At 51.1% G+C, this 24,436-nt stretch overlaps 1 protein-coding gene across 2 annotated transcripts; it reads right to left on the bottom strand.

The window, feature by feature from the left end:
• Nucleotides 1–919: 919 nt before the first annotated feature.
• Nucleotides 920–23,003, bottom strand: LOC144604612 (uncharacterized). Of its 2 annotated transcripts, none has more exons than XM_078419228.1 (4): nucleotides 22,985–23,003; nucleotides 19,107–19,873; nucleotides 18,523–18,870; nucleotides 920–3,047 (listed from the first exon to the last, which is right to left on the bottom strand). In XM_078419228.1, the coding sequence occupies exons 1-4, from the start codon at nucleotides 22,992–22,994 to the stop codon at nucleotides 2,802–2,804; spliced, it is 1,371 nt and encodes a 456-aa protein (XP_078275354.1). In that variant the 5' UTR covers nucleotides 22,995–23,003; the 3' UTR covers nucleotides 920–2,801. The 2 variants fall into 2 exon arrangements, with proteins under 2 accessions (XP_078275354.1, XP_078275355.1); XM_078419229.1 differs by having other exon boundaries at nucleotides 18,523–18,855.
• Between the last annotated feature and the right edge of the window lie 1,433 nt (nucleotides 23,004–24,436).

Raw genomic sequence — 24,436 nt, 5'->3', positions numbered from 1 at the left:
CTTCACCTTAAACCAATGTTCTCTGGTCCACGATTCCCCTACTCTGGGTAAGACTCTGTGCATCTACCCGATCTATTCCTCTCATGATTTTGTATACTTGTATATTTTTGTTGAGCAGGAAAGGGGAGGTGTGATCCAGGGGATGAGTTTTGCATACCGCGTTTCTTTGTTTACAGTTACCTCGTTGTTCCTGGCTCTGCTATTCAGAACGGGGTAAATAATCTGACTACTGGAGGAGTTCTCTGTTGTTGTTCAGTGCCACAATCCTTCAGTCTTTGTCAGAGCAGAAACACAGGAAGCATAAGTTGGAGGTCATGAAAGGAGATACTCTGAGTACAAAGCTTCATCAAAACGTAGAACCTTCCGAGAACTCGCGGCTGATCTATAGATCATTGCCTGGAAAAAATAAAAGTCACCGCAAGGTCAACGCAGGGGAGGTCCAAGATCTGAAGCTCTGGACCTCAAGCGAACTATTTTACTGGTATGTTTTTGTCTTAGTTTCTGGCATGCCTTTGCCGAGTGGAAGCAATAAACTGCAGTGTTATGCCTATTGATCAGAGATTGAGTGCACATTCCATACTGTGTGTGTAGATGCCTGCACAATGCACTCAGTCAACTCAGATTGTTTTATTCTAAGCCCTTGTCTTTGACAGCTCCAGCTGCTCCTCTATCTTTAGACCCATTATTATTAGGTTGCTCTGTGTCTGAAGGAATTTTAAAATGTCCAATAACTTTGACGCCTTTCAGGGTTAGTTATAGATCTGGTCTGCCCAATGCTGATCATTTCACAGGGGTTTTTTCCCCAAATTTACAAGGAAATAAACCTATTAATCTTTTTTCTATTTTAATTGGAGAGTCTGGGTTGAATGATATAGAATCAGAAACCATGCAATGCTGCTGTGTGACTAAGAAATGCTGTTTTTAATATAGAAGCCATCACTGTCTTGTAAATATTTTGCGTAAAGAATCAATATCAGGAATTTCTGAGTTAAAATTGGTCTAAATCATCCCCAACCAAGCATTCCAGTCCCAAAATCTTGAGTACTGGATCACAATTCTACAATGTCAGACCTGCGACGTGCCATAAAGTCCGAGCCCAGAATCTCAAATCCAGAATTACAAAACTAGATTTCCAGTCTCCAAATATTGATTCAAGAATCCCAGAATCTCAGTTCTATAACTGCAGTCCCTTTCCCAAATGCTGAGGAACTGCAGAACCAGAAGATTCAACAGTAACGTGCAGTCAGGAAAAGGGTAACCTACTGAAGATAGAGTTTGAAGCTGAAAACAGAGAGCATACATTAGATTGCACTCGTTGAAGGTTTTCATGGAGTTGGCTCAATGGATTAAAATAGCCTCTTTGCCACAATTCCATGTTGGTATAATTGGGATTTTTCCACTCAATGGTCCTGCAGTTCCCTTACTCACCAAAGCTGGCTTGCATACTGAGACCACTGCACCCTCAGGACTGCCATGAAAAACCATGCTGGTTGCCCTGCCTCCCACATCCCAAAGACGAGCGGCTTGGGGATTGATTTGCTTCTCGTCCAAGTGGGTGGAGTTGATGTGGAGAACAGGTTACAGAGATAATCACTGAATGGGATTGTGCTGTGAACCAGGCATCACCCGATGGGCTGAACTGACTCATTCTTTGCCATATGCAATGAGCCCTGCTCCCATGACAATCTGAGAGGTATTCTACACATCAACTAATATCCTCCCCTTTACTGTTGCAGGGAAAAAACACTGCAGATGCTGGTTTAAATCGAACCAAATGTGGAGATGATTAAATTCCACTTTTTTACAACTTTAACAAAATCATGATATGTCCTTCATTAATCTCAAAGTGAAGGTTCATACTTTCTGAGATATGAATTCCAGCAATTTGTCACCACTGGTTTACATAACGTCCCTCTAAATATTCAATTTATCCCTTTACGGAGGGAAGGAGTTTCAATTGTTAAGGGAATCAAGGGATGTGGATCTGGTCAGGGCAGTGTCAGTGTGAGTCTGTGTATGTATGAACATGAGCCCATAATGGCAGTGCAGTTTCACTGTTGGTCTAGTCACTGCCTCGCAGCGCTGCAGACCACGTTCAGTCGTGACTGACCTTCAGTGCACCTTGTGCACCGTCTCCCTGTGACCGTGTGAATTTCCTCCAGTTCCCTCCCATATCCTAAAAATATGCAGTTGTTTGGCCAATTGGCCACTGCAAATTACCCCTACTTTGTAGGTGAGCAGCAACCCCTGGGTGGAGAATCAAATGGGATGAGGGTGGGATGAGTGTGACTAGGTGGTGATTGAGTGGGGACACGGTGGGTCACCGTGACCATGCATGTGTTCCTGTGTTTGGCGGTGAGAGTGAGAATCTGCACTGGGGAGTGTGAGCGTTGCACGTGGGTGCCCTGTCCGCTGTGCTGATGTGCTTTGGTCGGTTGGTCTATCCAGTGATTCACCCTGTGGCTTGACCCATGACCTTACTCACTGATGTAAAGACTGGCACGATTGTCCAACACTATTGATGCATTTCAGTTAATTACTGTCAGGAGCTTTACTCTTGACAGTAATATAACCTTGTTTCTACAGGTTGCCCTCACTCCCTGCAAGTCTTGTTCCCTTGTATCTACATGGTATGTGCCCCTTATGCATCCATTGGTGCTGACATGGCTGCCATTAGTCACTCTTTTACCAAGCTTTAATTCTAATTTCTACCAGCTCTACGTAGAAGGTGAGACAGACATGATGCTTTAATGTCCAGAGAAGGCCGAGTTGCCGTGTCCGAGACCGTTACAGCTCTGAGGTTAGTCTTTGTATACTGTTGTGGTGGCCTGCGCCCCGCTGTTCTGCATGAGTAGGTGCCTTGGCCACTGCGGTAAGGAGCACATGATGGGTGCCGACGTTCCATTGTTCCGGCAGTTGGATGCGTGGCAGTCTCCCTGTCTGATGCTCATCAGGCTGTTGTTGTCGTCAGAGCACTGTGAACACAGGGCTCTCTCCGGTGTCGGCTGTGACTTGCACCGCTTGCAACACTGATGCTGACAGGGTAACTGCAAAAGAAAGCACAATGAAGGTTGCACTCATACAATATGGAACAGTACAGCACAGGAACAGGCCCTTCGACCCACAATGACTGTGCCAAACTTGATACCAAGACCATCTCGTCTGCCTGCACATAATCCATATCCCTTTCAATGTGGGCTCATGAACCAGTCGTTAAATAATGGCAATGATTGAAGCCATAAGAGGGGACAGCCCACACACATCACTCAGTCCAACAGCAGCACCTTTGGAGGTTCCAGCTATTCTTTTAATTGGACATTGAGTTTCAGGAAGAAGTGGCTGGAATCTCTATTTTCAGTGATGGTCATTGCCTGGTTATTGTGTGGTACAGGTGTAACATGGCATTTATTAGCCCAAGTACAAATATCTTCCAGGTCTTGGTGCATGTAGGCATTGACTGCTTTTGGATCTGAAGAGTTGCAAATGGAATTGAACATTGTGCAACCGACCGTGAGCGTCTCCACCTCCAACCTTATGATTGAAGAGCATTAGCTTTGCCCAATTGTGCATAAGACAGAAACATAGAAATATAGAAAATAAGTGCAGGAAGAGGTCATTTGGCCCTTCGAGCCAGCACCGCCATTCATTGTGATCATGGCTGATCATCCACAATCAGTAACCCTGCCTTCTCCCCATATCCCTTGATTCCGCTAGCCCCTAGTGCTCAATCTAACTCTCTTTTAAATTCATCCAGTGAATTGGCCTCTACTGCTTTCTGTGGCAGAGAATTCCACAAATTCACAACTCTCTGGGTGAAAATGTTTCTTCTCATCTCAGTTTTAAATGGCCTCTCCTTTATTCTTAGACTGTGGCCCCTGGTTCTGGACTCCCCCAACATTGGGAACATTTTTCCTGCATCTAGCTTGTCCAGTCCTTTTATCATTTTATACGTTTTTATAAGATCCCCTCTCATCCTTCTAAATTCCAGTGAAGCCCAGTCTTTCCAATCTTTCCTCATATGACAGTCCCACCATCCCGGGGATTAACCTCATGAACCTACGCTTCACTGCCTCAATAGCAAGGATGTCCTTCCTCAAATTAGGAGAGCAAAATTGCACACAATGCTCCAGATGTGGTCTCACCAGGGCCCTACTCAACTGCAGAAGGATCTCTTTACTCCTATACTCAAATCCTCTTGTTGTGAAGGCCAACATGCCATTAGCTTTCTTCACTGCCTGCTGCACCTGCGTGTTTACTTTCAGTGACCGGTGTACAAGGACACCCAGGTCTCATTGCACTTCCCTTTTACCTAATCTGACACCATTGAGATAATAATCTGCCTCCTTGTTTTGCCGCCAAAGTGGATAACCTCACATTTATCTACATTATACTGCACCTGCCATGCATCTGCCCACTCACTCAACCTGTCCAAGTCATCCTGCAACCTCCTAGCATCCTCTTCTATACACACTCTAACTGACTATTACCAAACTTACACTACTTCAGAAGGAGGCTATTCAGTCCATCAGGTCCCTGCGGCTTCCATCCATGCAATCCCATCAGTCCCATTTTCTTATTTCCCTGTAATCCTGCAAACTATTCTCTTTCATATGTCCATCCACTCAGCTACACTAGAGCTAACCAACAAGCATAATTTGGGATGTGGAAGGAAACTAGAGCACCCAGTTGGAAACCCACACAACCAAAGGGATTACATGTAAACCACACAGAGATGGAGGTTGGGATCGAACACAAATGGCCAGTGCTGTTATGCAGCAGCACTATCTGAAACACTGCTTTGTTGCTGACTCAGTGCAGAAGGATCCCATTCTGCTACCTCCTTGAGAAAGCCTCTGAAACCCTGTTCTTGGCAAGGTTTACATTTCAATCATTTTTCCAATCCCTTCTGTAAGTTCCTGTTGAATGGCTATTGTCTTTCATGCAGCAGGTTTCGAAGACTAGAACCTTTCTCACCATTATGTCGTAGAGTAATTAATACAGCATGGAAACAGGCCCTTCTGTCCGTCTTGCCCACACCGGCCAACATGTCCCAGCTACACTAATCCCACCTGCCCGCATTGGTTCATACCCCTCCAAACCTGTCCTATCCAGGTACCTATCTAACTTTCTTAAACGTTGGGATAGTCCCAGCCTCAACTACCTCCTCTGGCAGCTTGTTTAATACACCCACCACCCTTTGTGTTGGCTTGCTTCTGATTACTTTAATCTGTTGCCGCTGGCCTTGCTCCATTTTTCTGCATCATAGATGTGGTGTGGATATTTACTGCCCATCTCCATCATTTCTTGGAAAGATGGTAGTACGGTGAAGATCTCTCCCCCATAGTACCAGGTGTTCCAGGACGAAGACCTGGCACCAGCAACAGCAACATATATCCTCATGAGGAAAGGATTTGAGGGGAACCTCCAGGTGATGGCACTCTCCTTCCAACAAGTGGGTATCCCTAGCTTGAGATGAGTTATTGATGTAGCCAAGGCGAAGATCTCCAGTGCTTTTGAAATAGAATATTATTACAGGGTTTGAAGGTCTGATGTGGAGTATGCCGAGGTTATTTGGAACCATTGGCCACAGTCTCAAAATAAGACAAAATAAACAGGCCACCTCATATTTCGCTTGGGCAGCTTGCAGCCCAGTGGTATGAACATTGACTTCTCCAACTTTAGATAGTTCCTCTGTCCCTCTCTTCCCTTCCCCCTTCCCAGTTCTCCCTCTATCTTCAGTCTGAAGAAGGGTCTCGACCCGAAACATCACCCATTCCTTCTCTCCTGAGATGCTGCCTGACCTGCTGAGTTACTCCAGCATTTTGTGAAATAAATACCTTCGATTTGTACCAGCATCTGCAGTTATTTTCTTACACGTCTCAAAATAAGAGGTCAGCCATTCAAGAAGAGATGAGAAGAAACATTTTCACCCACAGGGTGTTGAGGCTTTGGAATTCTCTGTACTCAAGGCGAGGATCAATCAAGTGATTTGGGATTTGTGGTGGAAAGCTGATATAACAGATTAGTCATTAATTAAATGTCGCAGCAGGCACAAGCGGTCAAATAGTCAGGTCAAGTCAAGTGTCTGGAGTATTTCACTGTCATATGTACCAACAAGGGAATAATTAAATTCTGACTTACTGCAGTTTAACAAGCTCATAATATGCAATCATGCACAGATAATATACAATAATCTAAAATACAATAAATTAGTAGCCGTAATACTAGATAACCATAATAGTACAGAAAATGAAGGCACAATCCACAATGGATCATTGTTGTTCAGGTTAGTGTTGCGTCGTGTTCAAGAGCCTGATAGTTGCTGGGAGGAAGTTGTTCTTGAACCTGCTGATCAATGTTTACAGACCCCTATACCTTCTTCCTGATGGTAGTAGCGAGAAGACAGAATGTCCAGGTTACAGATCTCAAGGCTTGTTTTAGGCAGTACCTCCTACACATTCCTCCAATGGTGGAGTGATCTATATCTGTGATGGAGTCTACTTCTCTCTGTAGTCTGCACAAGTACGGAACGTACAGTTACAATCAAAATCTTGCTTGCAGTAGCATCACAGGTGCATAGTGTCAGACAACATAAAATGTGAATGATAAATTAAACAGTTTCTACAAAACTGAAAAGAAAAAGACTGCAAAAAGGAGTGCAGAACACAATTAGAAAAGTCCATGGTAATGCATGAGGTGGTCCGATAGGATTAGGAATTGTTCAGGTTTGTTCAAGAACCTGACAGTTGTAGGAAAGTAACTGTACCTAAACTTGGTGGTGTGGGACTTCAGGCTTCTGCATCTCCTGCCATCAGTGGCATGGAGAAGAGGGCATGGTGGGATCTACACTTATTTCTCCTCCTTATGTTTCCATCTGTATTTTGTAGCTGGTGGCCGTTTGAATGAATTGTTAGGGAGCTGGACAGTGCGTCAGTCAAGGGGATCATTATGTTTAGGATGATATCAAGCTCAATGCATATTGCTATATTTATATTTATCAGGGTAAGTGCAGAGTATTAATCCTTAATTTGTAGTTGGTGAAAAGGCTTTGCGGTTTCAAGAGGTGAGTGACTTGGTACTGGATACCAAGGTCCTGTTTAAGGCTGGTTTCTGCCCAATAGTGCTATCCAGGCCATTGAATGGAGGGGACACTGTGATGATAACACATTGAGAGAAAACATTAGAACCTCCACCTTTAGAGATGGTAATTGCCTGCTGTTGTGTGGTGCTCATGGCTAAATACTTTCTGTTCTTGTTGCTTCCAGGCACAGTAGGACCTATGATTCATATTGATTTGTGCAGTTGTTACAACCCAGATGTGATCGTAAAATGGAAGGAAGATCATCGATAAAGAGCTGAAGATGGTTGGACCCTGAGGATCTCCTGCATGGATGTCCTGGGATTGTTGACCACCAACAAATATGCCCATCTTCCACTTTGCAAATATGACGATATCTGTGAATTAATTCCTTGGATGAACACTTTGATCATTTATTCTCCACCTCAAAATGCCCCAGGACTGCGGAGGCAGTTCAGAGTCGACCACATCGATAGGCCTAGAGTCACAAACAAGTCAGGTCAGGTAATTATCAGATTTTCTTCACTAAAGATTGACCTTGGTGAACAAATGGGATTTTATGAAAATACACTAGCTTGTGACTACGGTCACCAAGGCAGTTTTGGGCAAAATTCCAGAATGCTTTAATTAATTGAATTGAATTTAATCTGACTTTATCAAGGCATACAAAATCATGAGAGGCATAAATAAGGTGATTGGTCACTGTCTTTTTTCCAGAGTAAACTAGTCCAGAACTAGAAGGTATTAGTTTAAGGAGAGAGCGTAAAGATCCACAAGGAAAGCAATCTCGCTGATTGTCTACTAGACCACTTAGACAACAAGAACACATGCATCAGGCTGTTGTACATCAACCACAGCTCTACTGACATTATGGTCTGGTTACCTAGTATAACTGATTATTAATTTGTTTTGTATATTTATTTGTGTTATTACATTGACAAGGCCCGTAAAGCTGTAGCAAGTAAGAATTTCACTGCTTTGTTGCTGGTACAATCAAATGCTCTACTCTTGACTGTTAATTTTTTCTCCGTCTGACATTGATGTATACGAGTCTGCACAGCTCTCTTTCTCAATCAGCCCCCCACGTTTCAGACTGCAGGTCTCCCTCTAGGTCAGACTCCTCTCCCTCTGCTTGAGAGAGTGCACATGTCTCTCTGTTTTTCCCACTCTTCATCTGTGTCAGACTGCAAGTGTTACTGCTTGTTTTTTCTCTCCATTCCACTCGAAGTGCATCTATGTGTGTGCGTGTTCGCATGCCTCTCCTGTGTAAACCGATACATCTCTCGTTCCCTGTTTGCGTATGCAACTGTATGTGTGCCTCTTTCTAACATGTTTGTGTGAGTGTGGACAAGCGCGTGACTGTGAAAAGACAACTAAAGGGTCTCTGTCTCCCTCTCTCAGCCTCTATGTCAAACTACATGTGTCTCACTCCAATCACACCACCATCCACATGCTTCCAATTAGAAAAACAACTCCATCAGTCTGAAGGTCCCAACCCAAAATATTGTCTGTCCATTTCCCTTCGTAGAAGATGCCTGACGCGCTGAGTCCTACAGCAGTTTGTTTTTTCCTCATATCCAGCATCTTTTGGCTCCACCATACTCACTTCCTCCTATCAACCAGTCAAATTTGTATCCATTTTGTCAACTTGCCTTGGATCCCAAGGGCTATGACCTTTTGGACCAGCTCAAAAGTCTTACAAAGTCTACATAGACCACATCAACCACAAACTTCAGTCAAATTGGCCAGGCAGTATCTTGTCTACCCTTGGTGAACTTTGTTCGGGCTCTGCCAATTCAAATGTAGATTAGACCTGTTTCTCATTGTTTTAAACTAACCGCTGAGACTGGGCTCAGTGACCTGTAATTGCTTCGTTATTCCTATCACCCTTTTTGAATAACAGTACCCCATTTACTGTTCTTCAGTGATCTGGCACCTCACCTGTGGTCAGTGAGGATTTTAAATCTCTGCCAGAGCCCCAACAATCTCCGCCCTTGCGTCTCATAGGAGCTAGGGATTCATCACAACGGGCTCTGGGATTCAACCTTAAGCTTGCAAATGCATCTAAACTGCTTCTTTATTTGATCGCAACTTGTTTGAAAATTTAACCAACCCCTCCATAAATTCCCCAACGAACAACTGACATCTTCAGGTCTACACAGAGATTGCCATTCTGCGCCCGAAGGCCCAACTCTTTCTCTGTTTATCCTCTTGCCCTTAATATACTCACAAAACACTTTGGAGTCTTGTCTGCCAATGATATTTCATACTGTGGCGGCTCCCAAGGGTCGGGCCATACCACTACCGACCCCTCGGCACGGGAATGGACCGGTCCAGGGGGTGGCCCTTTGCTACGGATATAAAGGACGAGGTTTTGGGCACAAAGTTATTCCAGCAGACTTGACCGGTCTGACAACGGTAATAAAATCAAACCTCCCGAAATACCCGGCTCCTCGCCTTTATTTCGGGCCTTTTCGACGCGCCACATTGGTGACCCCGAACAGTCCATTGATAATATGATGGACGCAAGATGGAAAGCCGACCAGACCACAGCTGTTGTCGCGATAGCCATCAAGCTCCCGACATTCTGGACCACCTGGCCTTGCGTTTGGTTTCACCAAGCGGAGGCTCAGTTCCAGTGGGAGCCCTTGACCAGGACACGGCCGAAGAGGTCACGGAGTTCCTCGAGGACCTCCCCACCTACGATAAATATAAAGCCCTTAAGGAGCTGCTGCTCCAAACTTACGGGCTAACCAGAATGGAGCGGGCTGAAAGGCTCCTCCACATGCAGGGCCTAGGCGACCGGCGCCCATCTAGCCTCCTGAAGGAGATGGTCGCGCTACTCGACGGGCACAGACCGTGCCTGATGTTCGAGTACACGTACCTGCACCTGCTGCCGGCAGACATTCGCCTGCAGCTTACCGACGCCTCCTTTGATGACACCCGGGCCCTCGGCAGGCGCGCGGACGCGCTGTGGGCGGCGCGCCGGGATGACGTCAGCTCGCTAAACGTCACTCGAGCAGCGCCCGATTATCTCCGGTTGGGCGGGGGAGCTGCGGTAGGAGTGACAGCTGCGCCCCGGAGGCCTGCGAGCTGTTGCAGGTCCTGCACCTGCACATGCACCTGCAGTCCCACACCAGCAGGCTCCAGCCAGCACCAGCAAGAGGCACTGGTGTTATTACCACCAGCGCTGGGGTGCTGCAGCCCGACAATGCCGCCAGCCGTGCACGTTACCGGGAAACGCCGGGGCCGGCTGCCAATAGTCCCCGCGGCGGCCGGCCAGATTCATCGCCTCTTTGCCTGGGATCGGCGCTCGGGGGCCGCTTCCTCGTGGATACTGGGGCAGAGCTGTGCCCCCTTCGCTGCTGGACATTCGTTCTGGGAAGCGGGGGCCCATCCTCACCGCTGCAAACGGGAGCCACATTCGGACTTATGGCGTCCGCACGGTACACATCGTTTTCGGCGCCAGTCATTTCACGTGGCAGTTTACCAATGCCGACGTCTCCCAGCCGTTGCTCGGGGCTGACTTTCTGCGGGCTCATTCCCTCCTGGTGAACGTCAGGCAGCAGCGCTTGGTCCACGCCGCCACGATGGAGCCCATTGCGCTGCGGCTGAATGAGCCCGTTGTACGCCCATTGTCGTCCGTGAACTCCCATTTCGCTCGGGTTCTGGCGGAATTCCCAGACATTATGGCCCCGCAATTCCGGTCGTCGACAGTCCAAGCACGTGGTGGTCCATTATATAATAACTACCGGCCCACCCCTCCACGCACGAGCACGCCGACTGCCGCCTGATAAGTTACGTCTGGCACGTCAGGAGTTCCGCACGATGGAGTCCTTGGGGATCGTCCGCCCTTCCAACAGCCCATGGGCATCCCCACTCCACATGGTCCCCAAGGCAAACGGTGGCTGGAGACCTTGCGGGGATTATCGGCAGCTGAACGTCGCTACCGCCGCGGACCGATACCCCGTGCCCCACATCCAGGACTTCAACGCCCATTTGGCCGCGGCCACGATATTCTCGAAAGTGGATTTGGTGCGAGGCTATAACCAGATCCCGGTCCACCCGGACGGCAATCATCACGCCGTTCGGACTGTACGAGTTCGTACGGATGCCGTTCGGCCTCAAGAACGCCGCACAGGCATTCCAACGATTGATGGACGGTGTGTGTCGCGGGCTGGATTTCCTGTTCGTTTACCTCAACGACATCTTGGTAGCCAGCCGCTCGCAGCAGGAGCACTGTGCCCACCTCCGGCAGCTCTTCCAGCGGCTCAGCGAGCACGGGTTGGCTATCAACCTCGCCAAGTGCCGTTTTGGTGTGGCCATAATTGACTTTCTCGGCCACCGAGTGACTTCGCAGGGCGCGGTTCCCCTGCCGGACAAAGTCAACGCCATCCGCCGGTTTCCCCGTCCATCCTCGGTGCGTGGCCTGCAGGAGTTCGTTGGCATGGTGGCATTTTATCACCGGTTTCTGCCATCCGCGGCCCACATCATGCGGCCGCTATACGAGCTGCTGGCGGGGAAGCGTAAGGACGTCGTGTGGACCGACGAGGCGGTAACAGCCTTCGATGGCGCGAAGGAGGCCCTAGCTCGGGCTGTGCTGTTGGTTCATCCAAGGGAGGATGCCCCGACAGCCCTTACGGTGGACGCCTCAGAGTCGGCGATTGGTGCCGTGCTGGAGCAACTGTCGGACGGAGGTTGGCGCCCCCTGGCCTTCTTCAGCCGGCACCTCAACAACGCCCAAAGGAAATACAGCGCATTCGACCGTGAGCTCCTAGCTCTGTACCTGGCCACTTTCGCTATTTCCTGGAGGGCCGCCCGTTCACCGCGCACACGGACCACAAGCCGCTCACGTTCGCTTTGGCAATGGTTTCCGACCCGTGGTCCGCCCGACAGCAGCGCCAGTTGGCGTATATATCCGAGTACACCACCTCCATTCGCTTCATCGAGGGGAAGGAAAACCGGGTGGCCGACTCGTTGTCTCGCCCCGCCGTCAATGCCGTTTTAGAAGTGGCGCCCGCCATTGATTATTCTGCCCTGGCGGAGGCCCAGCTAACGGACGGGGAGATGCCCGCCTTCTGGACTGCCATCTCTGGCCTCCGCCTTGAGGATGTCCCCCTGGGCCCCGGAGGAGCGACGATACTGTGCGATGTGTCGGCAGGTCAGCCGCGCCCCATCGTCCCTGCCGCATGGCGCCGGAGGGTGTTCGACGTGGTCCACGGTCTGGCTCACCCATCTATTCGGGCGACGACCGCACTGGTAGCTGCACGGTTCATGTGGCACGGTCTGCGCAAGCAGGTTGGCCACTGGGCCCGCACCTGCATTCCGTGCCAGACGGCGAAGATCCAACGCCACGTCCGGGCGCCACTCCAGGAGATCGGTCTACCACGCTGGCGTTTCGACCACCTGCACGTGGACATTGTGGGCCCTCTCCCGCCGTCCCGGGGCCTCACCCACCTCCTCACAGTGGTGGACCGCTTCACGCGGTGGCCGGAGGCCATACCGCTGGCCGACACATCCACAGCTACATGCGCTCATGCGTTGGCCGCGCACTGGATTGCTCGCTTTGGGGTGCCGGTGGTCATCTCGTCGGACCGGGGGCCACAGTTCACCTCTGAGCTGTGGTCGGCCATGGCTCACCTGTTGGGCGTGCGGCTGCACCATACCACGGCCTATCACCCGCAGGCAAACGGCCTGGTGGAGAGGTTCCACCGGCAGCTGAAGACAGCGCTGAAGGCGCGACTCTCCGGCCCAGACTGGATGGACGAGCTACCATGTGTCTTGCTGGGCATCCGTACTGCGCCCAAGGAGGACCTGGCTTCATCATCAGCGGAGTCACCACTCACGGTGCCCGGGGAGTTCGTGCCCTCGTTGCCGGGGCGAGAGGAACCACCCTCATCCACCCTACAGCATCTTCGAGAGCGAGTTGGCAAGCTCGCACCTGTGCCGACGTCCCGCCATGGGACATTCCGCCCTTATGTGCCATCGGCCCTCCGGGACTGCACCTTTGTGTTCCTGCGCCGTGACGCCCACCGGACGCCACTCCAGATGCCGTATGAGCGCCCGTACCGGGTGCTGGAGCACGGACAGACAACCTTTGTCTTGGACATGGGGGGCCGGCCGGAGGCCGTGTCAATTGACCGCTTGAAGCCGGCCCACTTGGACATCGAGCAACCGGTGCGGGTTGCCCAGCCTCGGCCACGAGGTCGCCCCCCTTTGCGGGTCCCACCACCTGTCCCTCCAACTGTGCCTCCGCTGGCCCCTCTGTCGGCCAATTTTCGTACGCGGTCCGGTCGGGTTGTGCGACCACCAGTGCGTTTCGTGCCTCCGGTTCTGGGGGGGGTCCTGTGGCAGCTCCCAAGGGTCGGGCCATACCACTACCGACCCCTCGGCACGGGAATGGACCGGTCCAGGGGGGCGGCCCTTTGCTATGGATATAAAGGACGAGGTTTTGGGCGCAAAGTTATTTGCAGCAGACTTGACCGGTCTGACAACAGTAATAAAATCAAACCTCCCAAAATACCCGGCTCCTCGCCTTTATTTTGGGCTCAGATACTTATGAAGGGCCCAATTCATTTTCACACCTGTCATATGCTTCCTTTATCCACCCTTCAATATCCCTTCCGTATATCTCTATTTGCGTTTGAAATAGGATGGGATTGGGTTCATCGGGTCTAACCTGGCTCAAAGAGTGCCGCCTCTAATTGTCTCTTTGTCCCATTCTCCCCACATTTCCATCAACACCCACCCTTACCCAGACTCCATCATCAACCTATACTGGGACAAAGAAACATAGGAAATAGGTGCAGCAGGAGGCCATTTGGCCCTTCGAGCCCATTCATTGTGATCATGGCTGATCATCCACAATCAACAATTTACAGCAGCTATCTTTACCCGCTGCTCATCTTCGGGAACAACCCACACGGTGGAGAGTTTGTCAATAGCATTTAATGTAATGTTCTTGTGCACCTGGAACGAAGCAATGAAATTCTTACTTCTGGCAATTTTACAGACAAATGACCAGACCATCATAGTGCAAAACCAAAGCACATCATGCTACTAAAAGTCCATGTAGATCTCGGTTGCTGAGGTGGCTTTGTGTCTGCAGTGGGATGTGAACTCCTGACTCCCACTCAGAGAAAGTGAATGCTATCCATGGAAGGATGCGCACAGGCACGGAGTTAGACAAACACACAGGCATAGAGACAGACAAGAATTAGACAAACACCAGGACAAAGACACATACACAGACAGTTAAACAGACACAGAGTCAAACAGATACGGAGCTAGGCAGAGACCCAGTCACAGCTAGAGAGAAACATTCACAGCTAGGCAGACAGAGACCCACAGTTAGACAAATGAAAACACAGAGGCAGAGTTAGACAAGCACAGAGCTAGTAGGCACAGACATAGTTAGACTGGGAGATGGGCATAGTGCACATCATTGCAGCACACACACATGCAGAGGGATAACATTGTGGGTTGACATTGAGTTTTGAGGTGTAAGAAAATAACTGCAGATGCTGGTACAAATCGAAGGTATTTATTTCACAAAATGCTGAAGTCACTCAGCAGGTCAGGCAGCATCTCAGGAGAGAAGGAATGGGTGACGTTTCGGGTCGAGACCCTTCTTCAGACTGATGTCAGGGGGGCAGAACAAAGGAAGGATATAGGTGGAGAAAGGAAGATAGAGGGAGAACTGGGAAGGGGGAGGAAAGAGAGGGACAGAGGAACTATCTCAAGTTGGAGAAGTCAATGTTCATACCGCAAGCTGCCCAAGCGAAATATGAGGTGCTGTTCCTCCAATTTCCGGTGGGCCTCACGATGGCACTGGAGGAGGCCCATGCCAGAAAGGTCAGACTGGGAGTGGGAGGGGGAGTTGAAGTGCTCAGCCACCGGAAGATCAGGTTGGTTAAGGCGGACTGAGCGAAGGTGTTGTGCGAAACGATCGCCGATGTAAAGAAGTTGACATCTAGAGCAGCGGATACAATAGATGAGGTTGGAGGAGGTGCAGGTGAACCTCTGTCTCACCTGGAAAGACTGTTTGGGTCCTTGGATGGAGTTGAGGGGGGAGGTAAAGGGACAGGTGTTGCATCTCCTGCGGTTGCAGGGGAAAGTGCCCGGGGAGGGGGTAGTTTGGGTAGGAAGGGACGAGTGGATCAGGGAGTTATGGAGGGAACGATCTCTGTGGAACGCAGAAAGGGGAGGGGATGGGAAGATGTGGCCAGTAGTGGGATCCCGTTGTAGGTGACGGAAATGTTGGAGGATGATTTGTTGGATACGCTGGCTGGTGGGGTGGAAGGAGAGAACGAGGGGGATTCTGTCCTTCTTTTGCGTGGGGGGAGGGGGAGCAAGAGCGGAGCTGCGGGATGTAGAAGAGACCCTAGTGAGAGCCTCATCTATAATGGAAGAGGGGAAGCCCCGTTCCCTGAAGAATGAGGACATCTCTGATGCCCTAGTGTGAAACACCTCATCCCGGGCGCAGATGCGGCGTAGACGGAGGAATTGGGAGTAGGGGATAGACTTTTTGCAGGAGACAGGTTGGGAAGAGGTTGTGCGAGTCAGTGGGTTTATAGTAGATGTCAGTCACTAGTCTGTCTCCTGTAATGGAGATGGTGAGGTCCAGAAACGGGAGGGAGATATCGGAGATAGTCCAAGTATATTTAAGAGCAGGATGGAAATTGGATGTTAAGTGTTTGAAGTCAGTGAGTTCTGCATTGGTACAATACACCAATGCAGTCATCGATGTAGCGGAGGTAGAGTTCGGGGATGGGGCCGGTGTATGCCCGGAACAGGGATTGTTCGACGTACCCGACAAAGAGGCAGGCATAGCTAGGGCCCATGCGAGTGCCCATAGCTACGCCTCTGGTTTGGAGGAAGTGGGAGGAGTCAAAGGATAAGTTGTTACGGGTAAGAACCAGCTCTGCTTGGCGGAGGAGAGTGTTAGTTGATGGGGATTGGCTGGTTCTACGTTCGAGGAAGAAACGGAGGGCTTCAAGACCATCCTTGTGGGGGATGGAATTTCAGAGTGACTGGACATCCATGGTAAAGATGAGGGAGTGGGGGCCTGGGAACCGGAAGTTATCGAGGAGATGGTGAGCATGTGAGGTGTCTTGGACATAGGTGTGGAGGGATTTGACCTGGGGGGATAGGATGGAGTCGAGGTAGGTGGAAATAAGTTCGGTGGGACATGAACAGGCAGAGACAATGGGTCTGCCGGGACAGTTCTGTTTATGGATTTTAGGTAGGAGGTAAAATCGGGTCGTGCAGGGCTGGGGAACTATGAGTTTGGAGGCATTAGAGGGTAGAGTGCCGGAAATGGTGAGGTCTGTGATGGTGCTGATGATTAAGGTCTGGTGCTCGTCGGTGGGGTCATGGTCCAAGGATAAGTAGGAGGGTTGTCGTCTGGCCTCGGTCCGGTAGAGGTCAGCCCGCCAGACTACCACAGCACCTCCCTTTTCAGTGGGTTTTGAGGTGCTGTTTTTCTACCTGACCCCCCACCCCTGGCCCAGTACCAAGAGCTTGCACTGGCTAAACCACCCAGGATGCAATAGAAACATAGAAAATAGGTGCAGGAGTAGGCCATTCGGCCCTTCGAGCCTGCACCGCCATTCAATATGATCATGGCTGATCATCCAACTCAGTATCCCGTACCTGCCTTCTCTCCATACCCCCTGATCCCTTTAGCGACAAGGGCCACATCTAACTCCCTCTTAAATATAGCCAATGAACTGGCCTCAACTACCTTCTGTGGCAAGACCAGGTGCGGCTACTCAGCCCTGAAGCCACTGGCAGTCAGCGGGGTCACAGGGTCAGTTCCCAGCTCCCAGGTCAGTCCACAGGAGCAAAGATTAGTTTGCTGCACTGGGAGTCTTGCATGCAGCACTGATCGTCCCTTTGAAGGATGTGAAGGCTTTGGAGAGGGTGCAGAGGTTTACCAGAATGATGCCTGGATTACAGGGTATTAGCTACAGCAAAAGGTTGCGTAGACCAGGAGTGTTTACTCTGAAATGTTAGAGGTTGAAGGGAGACCTGATAGACGGATATAAAATCATGAGTCAGCACCTTTGCCCAGGGTGGTAATGCCCTACAATAGGGGGAATAGCTATAAGTGAGAGGAGGAAACACACTGAGTGTGGTAGGAGTCTGGAACACGCAGGTGGGGGAGTGGAGGCAGAGAGGATAGTGGCATTTAAGAGGCTTTCAGATAGACACATGGATATTCAGGGTTGAGGGATATGGATGGTGCAAGCAAAGGAGATCAGTTTGACGGTGCATGTTTGGCATAAACATTGTGCTGTACTGTTTCTTCAATGCTCCATCTCTGGGCGTCAGCCCTGAATGTAGAACAGCTGTACCCTCTGAAACCCAGGGAAACACAGGATTGCTGTGCAGGCCGTTCGGTTACCGAGGCTCTTGACTCTAACGGGTAATTCTGGCCAGTTGCCACCCCCTCTCCCCCTGTATTCGCCACCATTCCGGCTGTGTCTGGCAGTTTATTTGCCACTGACGTTGGGCATTCGACTAGGGGTGGGGACACAGCCTGAGATTTTTCAACCCTCCACCCCACCCCCGGCTCATGTCACCCCCGTCAGCTCCTCTGGGAGGGTCCCAGCTTCCTGCTGCAGCTCGGCCCACTGTCAGCCCAGGTACCCGGCGGGAGGGAGCAACACCAGCCCAGCACTGTTTATACATCTGAGAGCCGAGGTCCTGCAGTACATGCCCTCGTCCCCGGCCCCCACACTGGAGACGGGCAGACCAAGGCCGGGTGAGCTGTCTTGGACATAGGTCGGGAGGGATTGCACCCTCCAAAGGATGGAGTCGAGGTGTGTGGAGATTAATTCAGTGGGACTGGAGCAGGCAGAAACAATGGGTCTGCCACAGCAGTTGTGTTTATGGATTTTGGGGAGAGGGTAAAACCGGGCCGTGCGGGGCTGGGGAATGATATGGTCGGAGGTTGGGGAGGGCAGACAGACCGAAGTAAAAAAATCAGAGGTAGTCATATTTCGCTTGGGCAGATTGGTGTGAACATTGATTTCTCTACCTTCAAATAACCCTTGCTTTCTCCCTCTCTCCGTCCCTCCCCCACCATAGTTCTCCAACTAATTTCACTGCCCTCCCGATTAATGATACTGTTTGTATGCCTGGTTGTCACCTTCCCCTCAGCCAGCAATTAACCATTTTACATTTCCTTGAGCAGCGTCTGCTTTAATCTGTTTTCACACCTTATATTCTTCTTTGTACCCTTCCATCTCTCTAGTCTCCCACCCCCCACTGACTCTCAGTCTGAAGAAGGGTCTCGACCCGAAGCGTCACCCATTCCTTCTCTCCCGAAAGTGGGGCCTGTCCCGCTGAGTTACTCCAGCATGTTTTGTCGACCCCCACCCCAGAGTCCGAGCTGTGACCCCAGCCCCGCCTCCCGGAGCCGGATCCCCACCCCTCACCTGTCCATTCAGCCACGACGAGTCCTCCCTGAAGATGTGTTCGGGACTGCTGTGCTCGCACTCGGCTTCCTGCTTCTGGTGCCTCTGCAGAAAGCACTTGTTCCTGTGCGGCCGCCGGGCCGGGCACTCCTTCAGCTTGCTCTGGGTGGACGCGCTAAGCCACGACGTGTCGCCCCTGGGGAAGGGGGCGCAGCTAGCCAGCTTGCCCCCGCAGCCCAAACACACGCCGCCGCCGCCGCCGCCACATTGCTGCCGGCCCGTCCTGGCGGGCACCCGCCGCTCGCTGCATCCGCCGCCGTGGCTACAGTGGCCACCGTCGCACCTCCCGGGCTTCTGAAAATGACATTCCTTGAGTGCGGACAGAAGACAGACACAAAAAACTGGAGTAACAGCGGGGCAGGCGGCATCTCTGGAGAGAAGGAATGGGGGATGTTTCGGGTCGAGACCCTTCAGTCTGAGAGTCAGGGGAAAGGGAAACGAGAGATAGACGATGGTGTAGAGATAGAGAACAATGAATGAAAGATGTGCAAAAAAGTAACAATGATAAAGGAAGCAGGCCATTGTGTGTCAGGTGAGAACCTTACCTGCTGCGGCATGGAGGAGGTGCAGAAATCCTCTGCCGACGCCAACATGCCGGACTGCAGGACGGACGGCTTGTAGGACAGACAGGTGGTCCCCAGGTCATCCTTCTCCCGGACGTACAGGTCGTCGCACGGGCTGCTGCACCTGCCCTGGCCGCACATCTCCCTGCAGCCGCCCGTCGACTCCTCGTCCCTGCGAGCTCCCAGACCAAACATGCTGCAGCCCCCCTTCATCTTGGGCGCCGACGCGGCCGCTTCCCGCGGATGCTCGCTGCCCGTCAGGCTCCTGCTGCCGGTGCAGTCGTGGGGCCGGGCACAGCCCGATAAGTTGCAGAGAGGGTAGGGTCTGATGTACTTGCCCGGCCCTCGATCCTCCACTTCAAACATGCTGGTCCTTTGCAAGTAGCACTTCCTCGTCTGTCCGTTCATTCCGCACATATCCCGGCCCGAGCTGGGAATCATGGGCTCCGGGAAGATGGCAGTCTGGGATAAGGCGCCGCACTTGCATGAGTTGTAGCAGCCTGTCGGCGAGACGGTCACCCAGTCACGGTCTTCCCGAGGACACGTGGATCGCGAACGCGACTCCTTCCGTCCGTGTGCAGACTCCGGCTGGTGTCGGAGCGGGGACTCGGCGCCCTCCTCACACACGTGTAGCTTCTGATCACAGCGGCACAGCACCGCTTCCTCGCATGCCGGGCTCGACCTACACACGTAAACAAACGGATCGCAGTCTCTGTAAACGGCAGAAGATGGAGAGCCGCAACCATTCTCTGCAACACACAATCACAGCGAGTCGGACACAATGAGTGACAGTGGAAGCATCCTCCCGTCAACCACCCGAGCACGGAGAACATACCTGTTCTCTTGTCTAATGCCTCACGCAGCGACACGGTGCCTCTCCCTGAGTCTCAGAGCTTCCCATACTATTGTGTTAGTAGGAACTGCAGATGCTGGTTTAAAGAACCATAGAGTGTAGGAAAGAAAACTGCAGATACTGGTTTAAATCGAAGGTACACACAAAATGCTGGAGTAACAGCGGGTCAGGCAGCATCTCTGGAGAGAAGGAATGGGTGACGTTTCTGGTGACAGACTGACAGAGTATAGAGTTGGGTGGTCATATTGCAGTTGTCTAAGATTGGTGAGACCGCATTTAGAGTATTGTGTTCAATTCTTGGCACCATGTTATAGGAAAGATATTGTCAGGCTTGAAAGGGTTCAGAAATGATTTACGAGGATGTTGCCAGGAGAAGGTGTTAGCGAGAGATGGAGGTTGAGTAGGCTCTATTCCTTGGAGCACAGGAGGATGTGGATGAACTTATAAAGATGTACAAAGTCATGCGAGGAATACATCGGGTAGATGTAGTCTCTTGCCCAGAGTAGGGGAATTGAGGTCCAGAGGACATAGGTTCATGAAGGGGAAAAGATTTAATAGGAATCTGAGGGGTAACTTTTTCACACAAAGGGTGGTATGCCCTTTGAGCAAGCTGCCAGATGAGGTAGCTGAGGCTGGGACTATCCCCGCGTTTAAGAAACAGACAGGTACATGGATGGGACAGGTTTGGAGGGATATGGATCAAGCGCAGGCAAGTGGGACTTGTGTAGCTGGAACATTGTTTGCCGGTGTGGGGGAGTTGGGCCAAAGGGCCTGTTTCCACCCTGTATCACTATGAGGATTTGAGTTTAGGAGCAGAGATCCTACTGAAGTTGTACAGGGCCCTGGTGAGACCGCACCTGGAGTACTGTGTGCAGTTTTGGTCGACTAATTTGAGGAAGGACGTTATTGCTATTGAGGGAGTGCAGCGTAGGTTCACGTAGGATGGCGGGACTGACATACGATGAAAGAATGGGTCGACTGGGCTTGTATTCACTGGAATTTAGAAGGATCAGAGGGGACCTGATAGAAACATAAAATTCCCGATGTTCCCGATGTTGGGGGAGTCCAGAAACGGGTAAACAGTTTAAGAATAAGGGATAAGCCATTTAGGACTGAGATGAGGAAATGCTTTTTCACCCAGAGAGTTGTGAATCTGTGGAATTCTCTGCCGCGGAAGGCAGTGGAGGCCAATTCACTGGATGTTTTCAAGAGACAGTTAGATTTAGCTCTTATGGCTAAGGGAATCAAGGGATATGGGGAAAATGCAAGAACTGGGTACTGATTTTAGATAATCAGCAATGATTATATTGAATGGCATTGCTGGCTTAAAGGGCCGAATGGCCTACACCTCCAGCTATTTTTCTATGTTTCTAAACCGAAGATAGACATAAAATGCTGGAGTAACTCAGTAGGTCAGACAGCATTTCTGGAGAAAAGGAGCAGGTGAAGTTTCAAGTCCAGACCCTTCTCCCTGAAGAGTTACTCCAGCTTTTTGTGTCTAGCTTCTGATACGACCTGATATTTCCAGTCATTATTACAGGCCATTAATGAACTCCAGGTGATTGAATTGCTGTTAACTAGGATTGAATTCACAGGTGGCGTCTGCGCTGGCTGCATACACGGACAACCCACTCCCTGCCCATCCCATCCATTATTTTTCCGCAAACACTTTGTCGGATACCACTTTGATTGGATAGAGCTCTATTGCAACCCCAGCAATGTTCTCCAGTCCCCGCCACTCAATGGTTTTCCTCACATCGCCTTGGTTCTGTTGGCAATCTTCATCTGTCCCTCTGCTCGTTGTTTTCCATCTGCTCTCTGCATGTACTCGCGATTTTAAATCGTATCAAATTCTTTGACAACATTTTCTGTTCCAAGGAGGCCCATGGCTTCTCTTGTCCAACCATGTCACAGGGAAGGTTAATGGAATATTGCCTCTTACATCAAGAGGTTGGACTATTAACGATAATGGACACTCAATTTAACGAAAGACCATTTCCTTGGGGGAGGGGCTCTTGGAGAACGTTCACTTGGCTAATCTGGGTATGGATGAGGGAAAAAAAGACAAAAGTGTTGGAGTAACTCAACGGGCCAGGTGGCATCTCCGGAGAGCATGGCTAGGCGACGTGATGGATGCTTTCAATTCAATAGTGATGGGCTTCCTCTATTGTCAGAGTGAGGCCCGGCGCAAATTGGAGGAACAGTATCTCATATTTCGCTTGGGCAGTTTACACCCCAGGGGTATGAACATTGATTTCTCTAACTTCAGATAGTTCCTCTGTCCCTCTCTATCCCCTCCCCTTTCCCAGTTCTCCCACTGTCTTCCTGCCTCCTACTACATCCTATCTTTGTCCCCTCCCCTCCCCTGACATCAGTCTGAAGAGGGGTCTCGACCCGAAACGTCACCCATTCCTTCTCTCCTGAGATGCTGCCTGACCTGCCGAGTTACTCCTGCATTTTGTGTCTACCTTCGAAAAATAGTGATGATCATTTGGGGACATTACACTCCTCAGGACCAGGCGGAGTCCAGAGCTGGAGGGAATGGGCTCAGAATCAAGAGTTTCATCTCGCAGAGGTTGATGAGCTCTGTCACAGAGACGGGGGTAATGTCCACCGGGATATTTAAGGCTGAGATAGCTAGATACAGATACTTGGTGTCACACCCTAACCACATCCACTTCTCACCGCCTGCCCACACCCACCTGTGATCCCACCACTCACCTACATCCATCGCCCCCCTGCCCACACCTCGCCACCGTCTTGTCTACACCCGCCCTCCCCACCCACACCCCATCCATCCCTCGTCACTGATCCGTGACCATCACCCCCTCCCTGCAAACACTCGATGCCTCGCCACTGCATGGCCTCCCTCAGCCCTGACCCCATTGCGGCACCCACCTGCACCCAACACCCCCACCCTGCCCTCGCCACCACCCACCCCCAGCCCCGAACCCTCTCCCTCGCCGCCCATGTCCCCACCCCTGGGTCCACGCCCGCCCCTCCTCACCTCGCTGCATCGCCGTGCTGCTCCCTCCTCCCGCGGGTCCTCTCCCGGCCGCGGCGCGGCGCCAGCACTAACCTCAGCGCCACGTCACAAGCACCGGGCCCTGAGCTCAAACTGCGGCCCCGGCCTCGGCCCTGACCCCCGGCCCGCCCATGTGTCCCTGATCCGAGCACCTGGACCACCGTGATCCCGTGGGCCGGACCCCTGGTTCCCACCTTCCGAACCGTGAACTCCCCAGACCAAGGCCCTGAACCCGAACCCCAGCCGGTGTACACCCTGAACCCTGGTCTCCGTCCACGATTCCTGACCACAGGCAATGGCCACCCCAAAACCCATCTCCCATCAGATTGTGAACCCCCAGATATTGACCCAACCCTTCAATGGCCTCAGAATCCCTCCCACCCTGCCACAGAAACTGAACCCATGGATCCTGAGCTTCCAACGAGACATTGACGTGGCCGCACCTGGAGCACGGATGGCCAGTCTGCTTCACCGGGCCGAGTGTCTCAAGCTCAGGATCCAAAGACCCCAGTTTCTGAGCTCCGATCTCCAAAAGCCCGTTTCTGAATTTCCAGATCCTAATTGTGGACTCCCAATGTGAAACGTCCCTGGGGAGGGAACACGCAGTGACCACCGGGACTCTGGAGACCTTCCGTGAACGCTGGTCGCCACGGCAGCTGGAATGTATTGGTGATAAAATTGGCTAGATTTTAATTTGATAACTTTGTAAACTGTCATTATAGGCGGTCTTTGATCGTGTTACTACTCTGTATTTTTGTTTGTTTTGAATAAAAGCATTTGTATTATTTTTTTTTTAAGTGAAAAGTTTGGATCCATTTTGACCATTGGTGGATGTGATCCTGTTCCGTAACTGACAGTATAACTGCCCCTGGTGTTCCCATCCGAGTATTGCCCGGAGCGCAGACTGAAGAGGAGCAGCAGTCAGCCGCGAATGAATCTAGCAGGGCAGTGACCTGAGTGACCAGCCCCATGACTGATCCACTGAGTGACTGACCCATTGAGTGACCATCCCACTGAGTGACCATCCCACTGAGTGACTGACCCACTGAGTGACCATCCCACTGAGTGATTGACCATCCCACTGAGTGACTGACCCACTGAGTGACCATCCCACTGAGTGATTGACCAGCCCACTGAGTGACCATCCCACTGAGTGACCGACCCACTGAGTGACCATCCCACTGAGTGACTGACCCACTGAGTGACCATCCCACTGAGTGACCATCCCACTGAGTGACCGACCCACTGAGTGACCATCCCACTGAGTGACTGACCCACTGAGTGACCATCCCACTGAGTGACTGACCCACTGATTGACCATCCCACTGAGTGACTGACCCACTGAGTGACCATCCCACTGAGTGACCGACCCACTGAGTGACCATCCCACTGATTGACCAGCCCACTGAGTGACCGACCCACTGAGTGACCGAC

Source organism: Rhinoraja longicauda, chromosome 22 (assembly GCF_053455715.1).
Source record: "Rhinoraja longicauda isolate Sanriku21f chromosome 22, sRhiLon1.1, whole genome shotgun sequence".
In the NCBI taxonomy this organism is placed as follows: domain Eukaryota; kingdom Metazoa; phylum Chordata; class Chondrichthyes; order Rajiformes; family Arhynchobatidae; genus Rhinoraja; species Rhinoraja longicauda.
The sequence above is the reverse complement of the archived record's forward strand: the minus strand, read 5'-3'. Positions and strand labels throughout refer to the sequence as shown.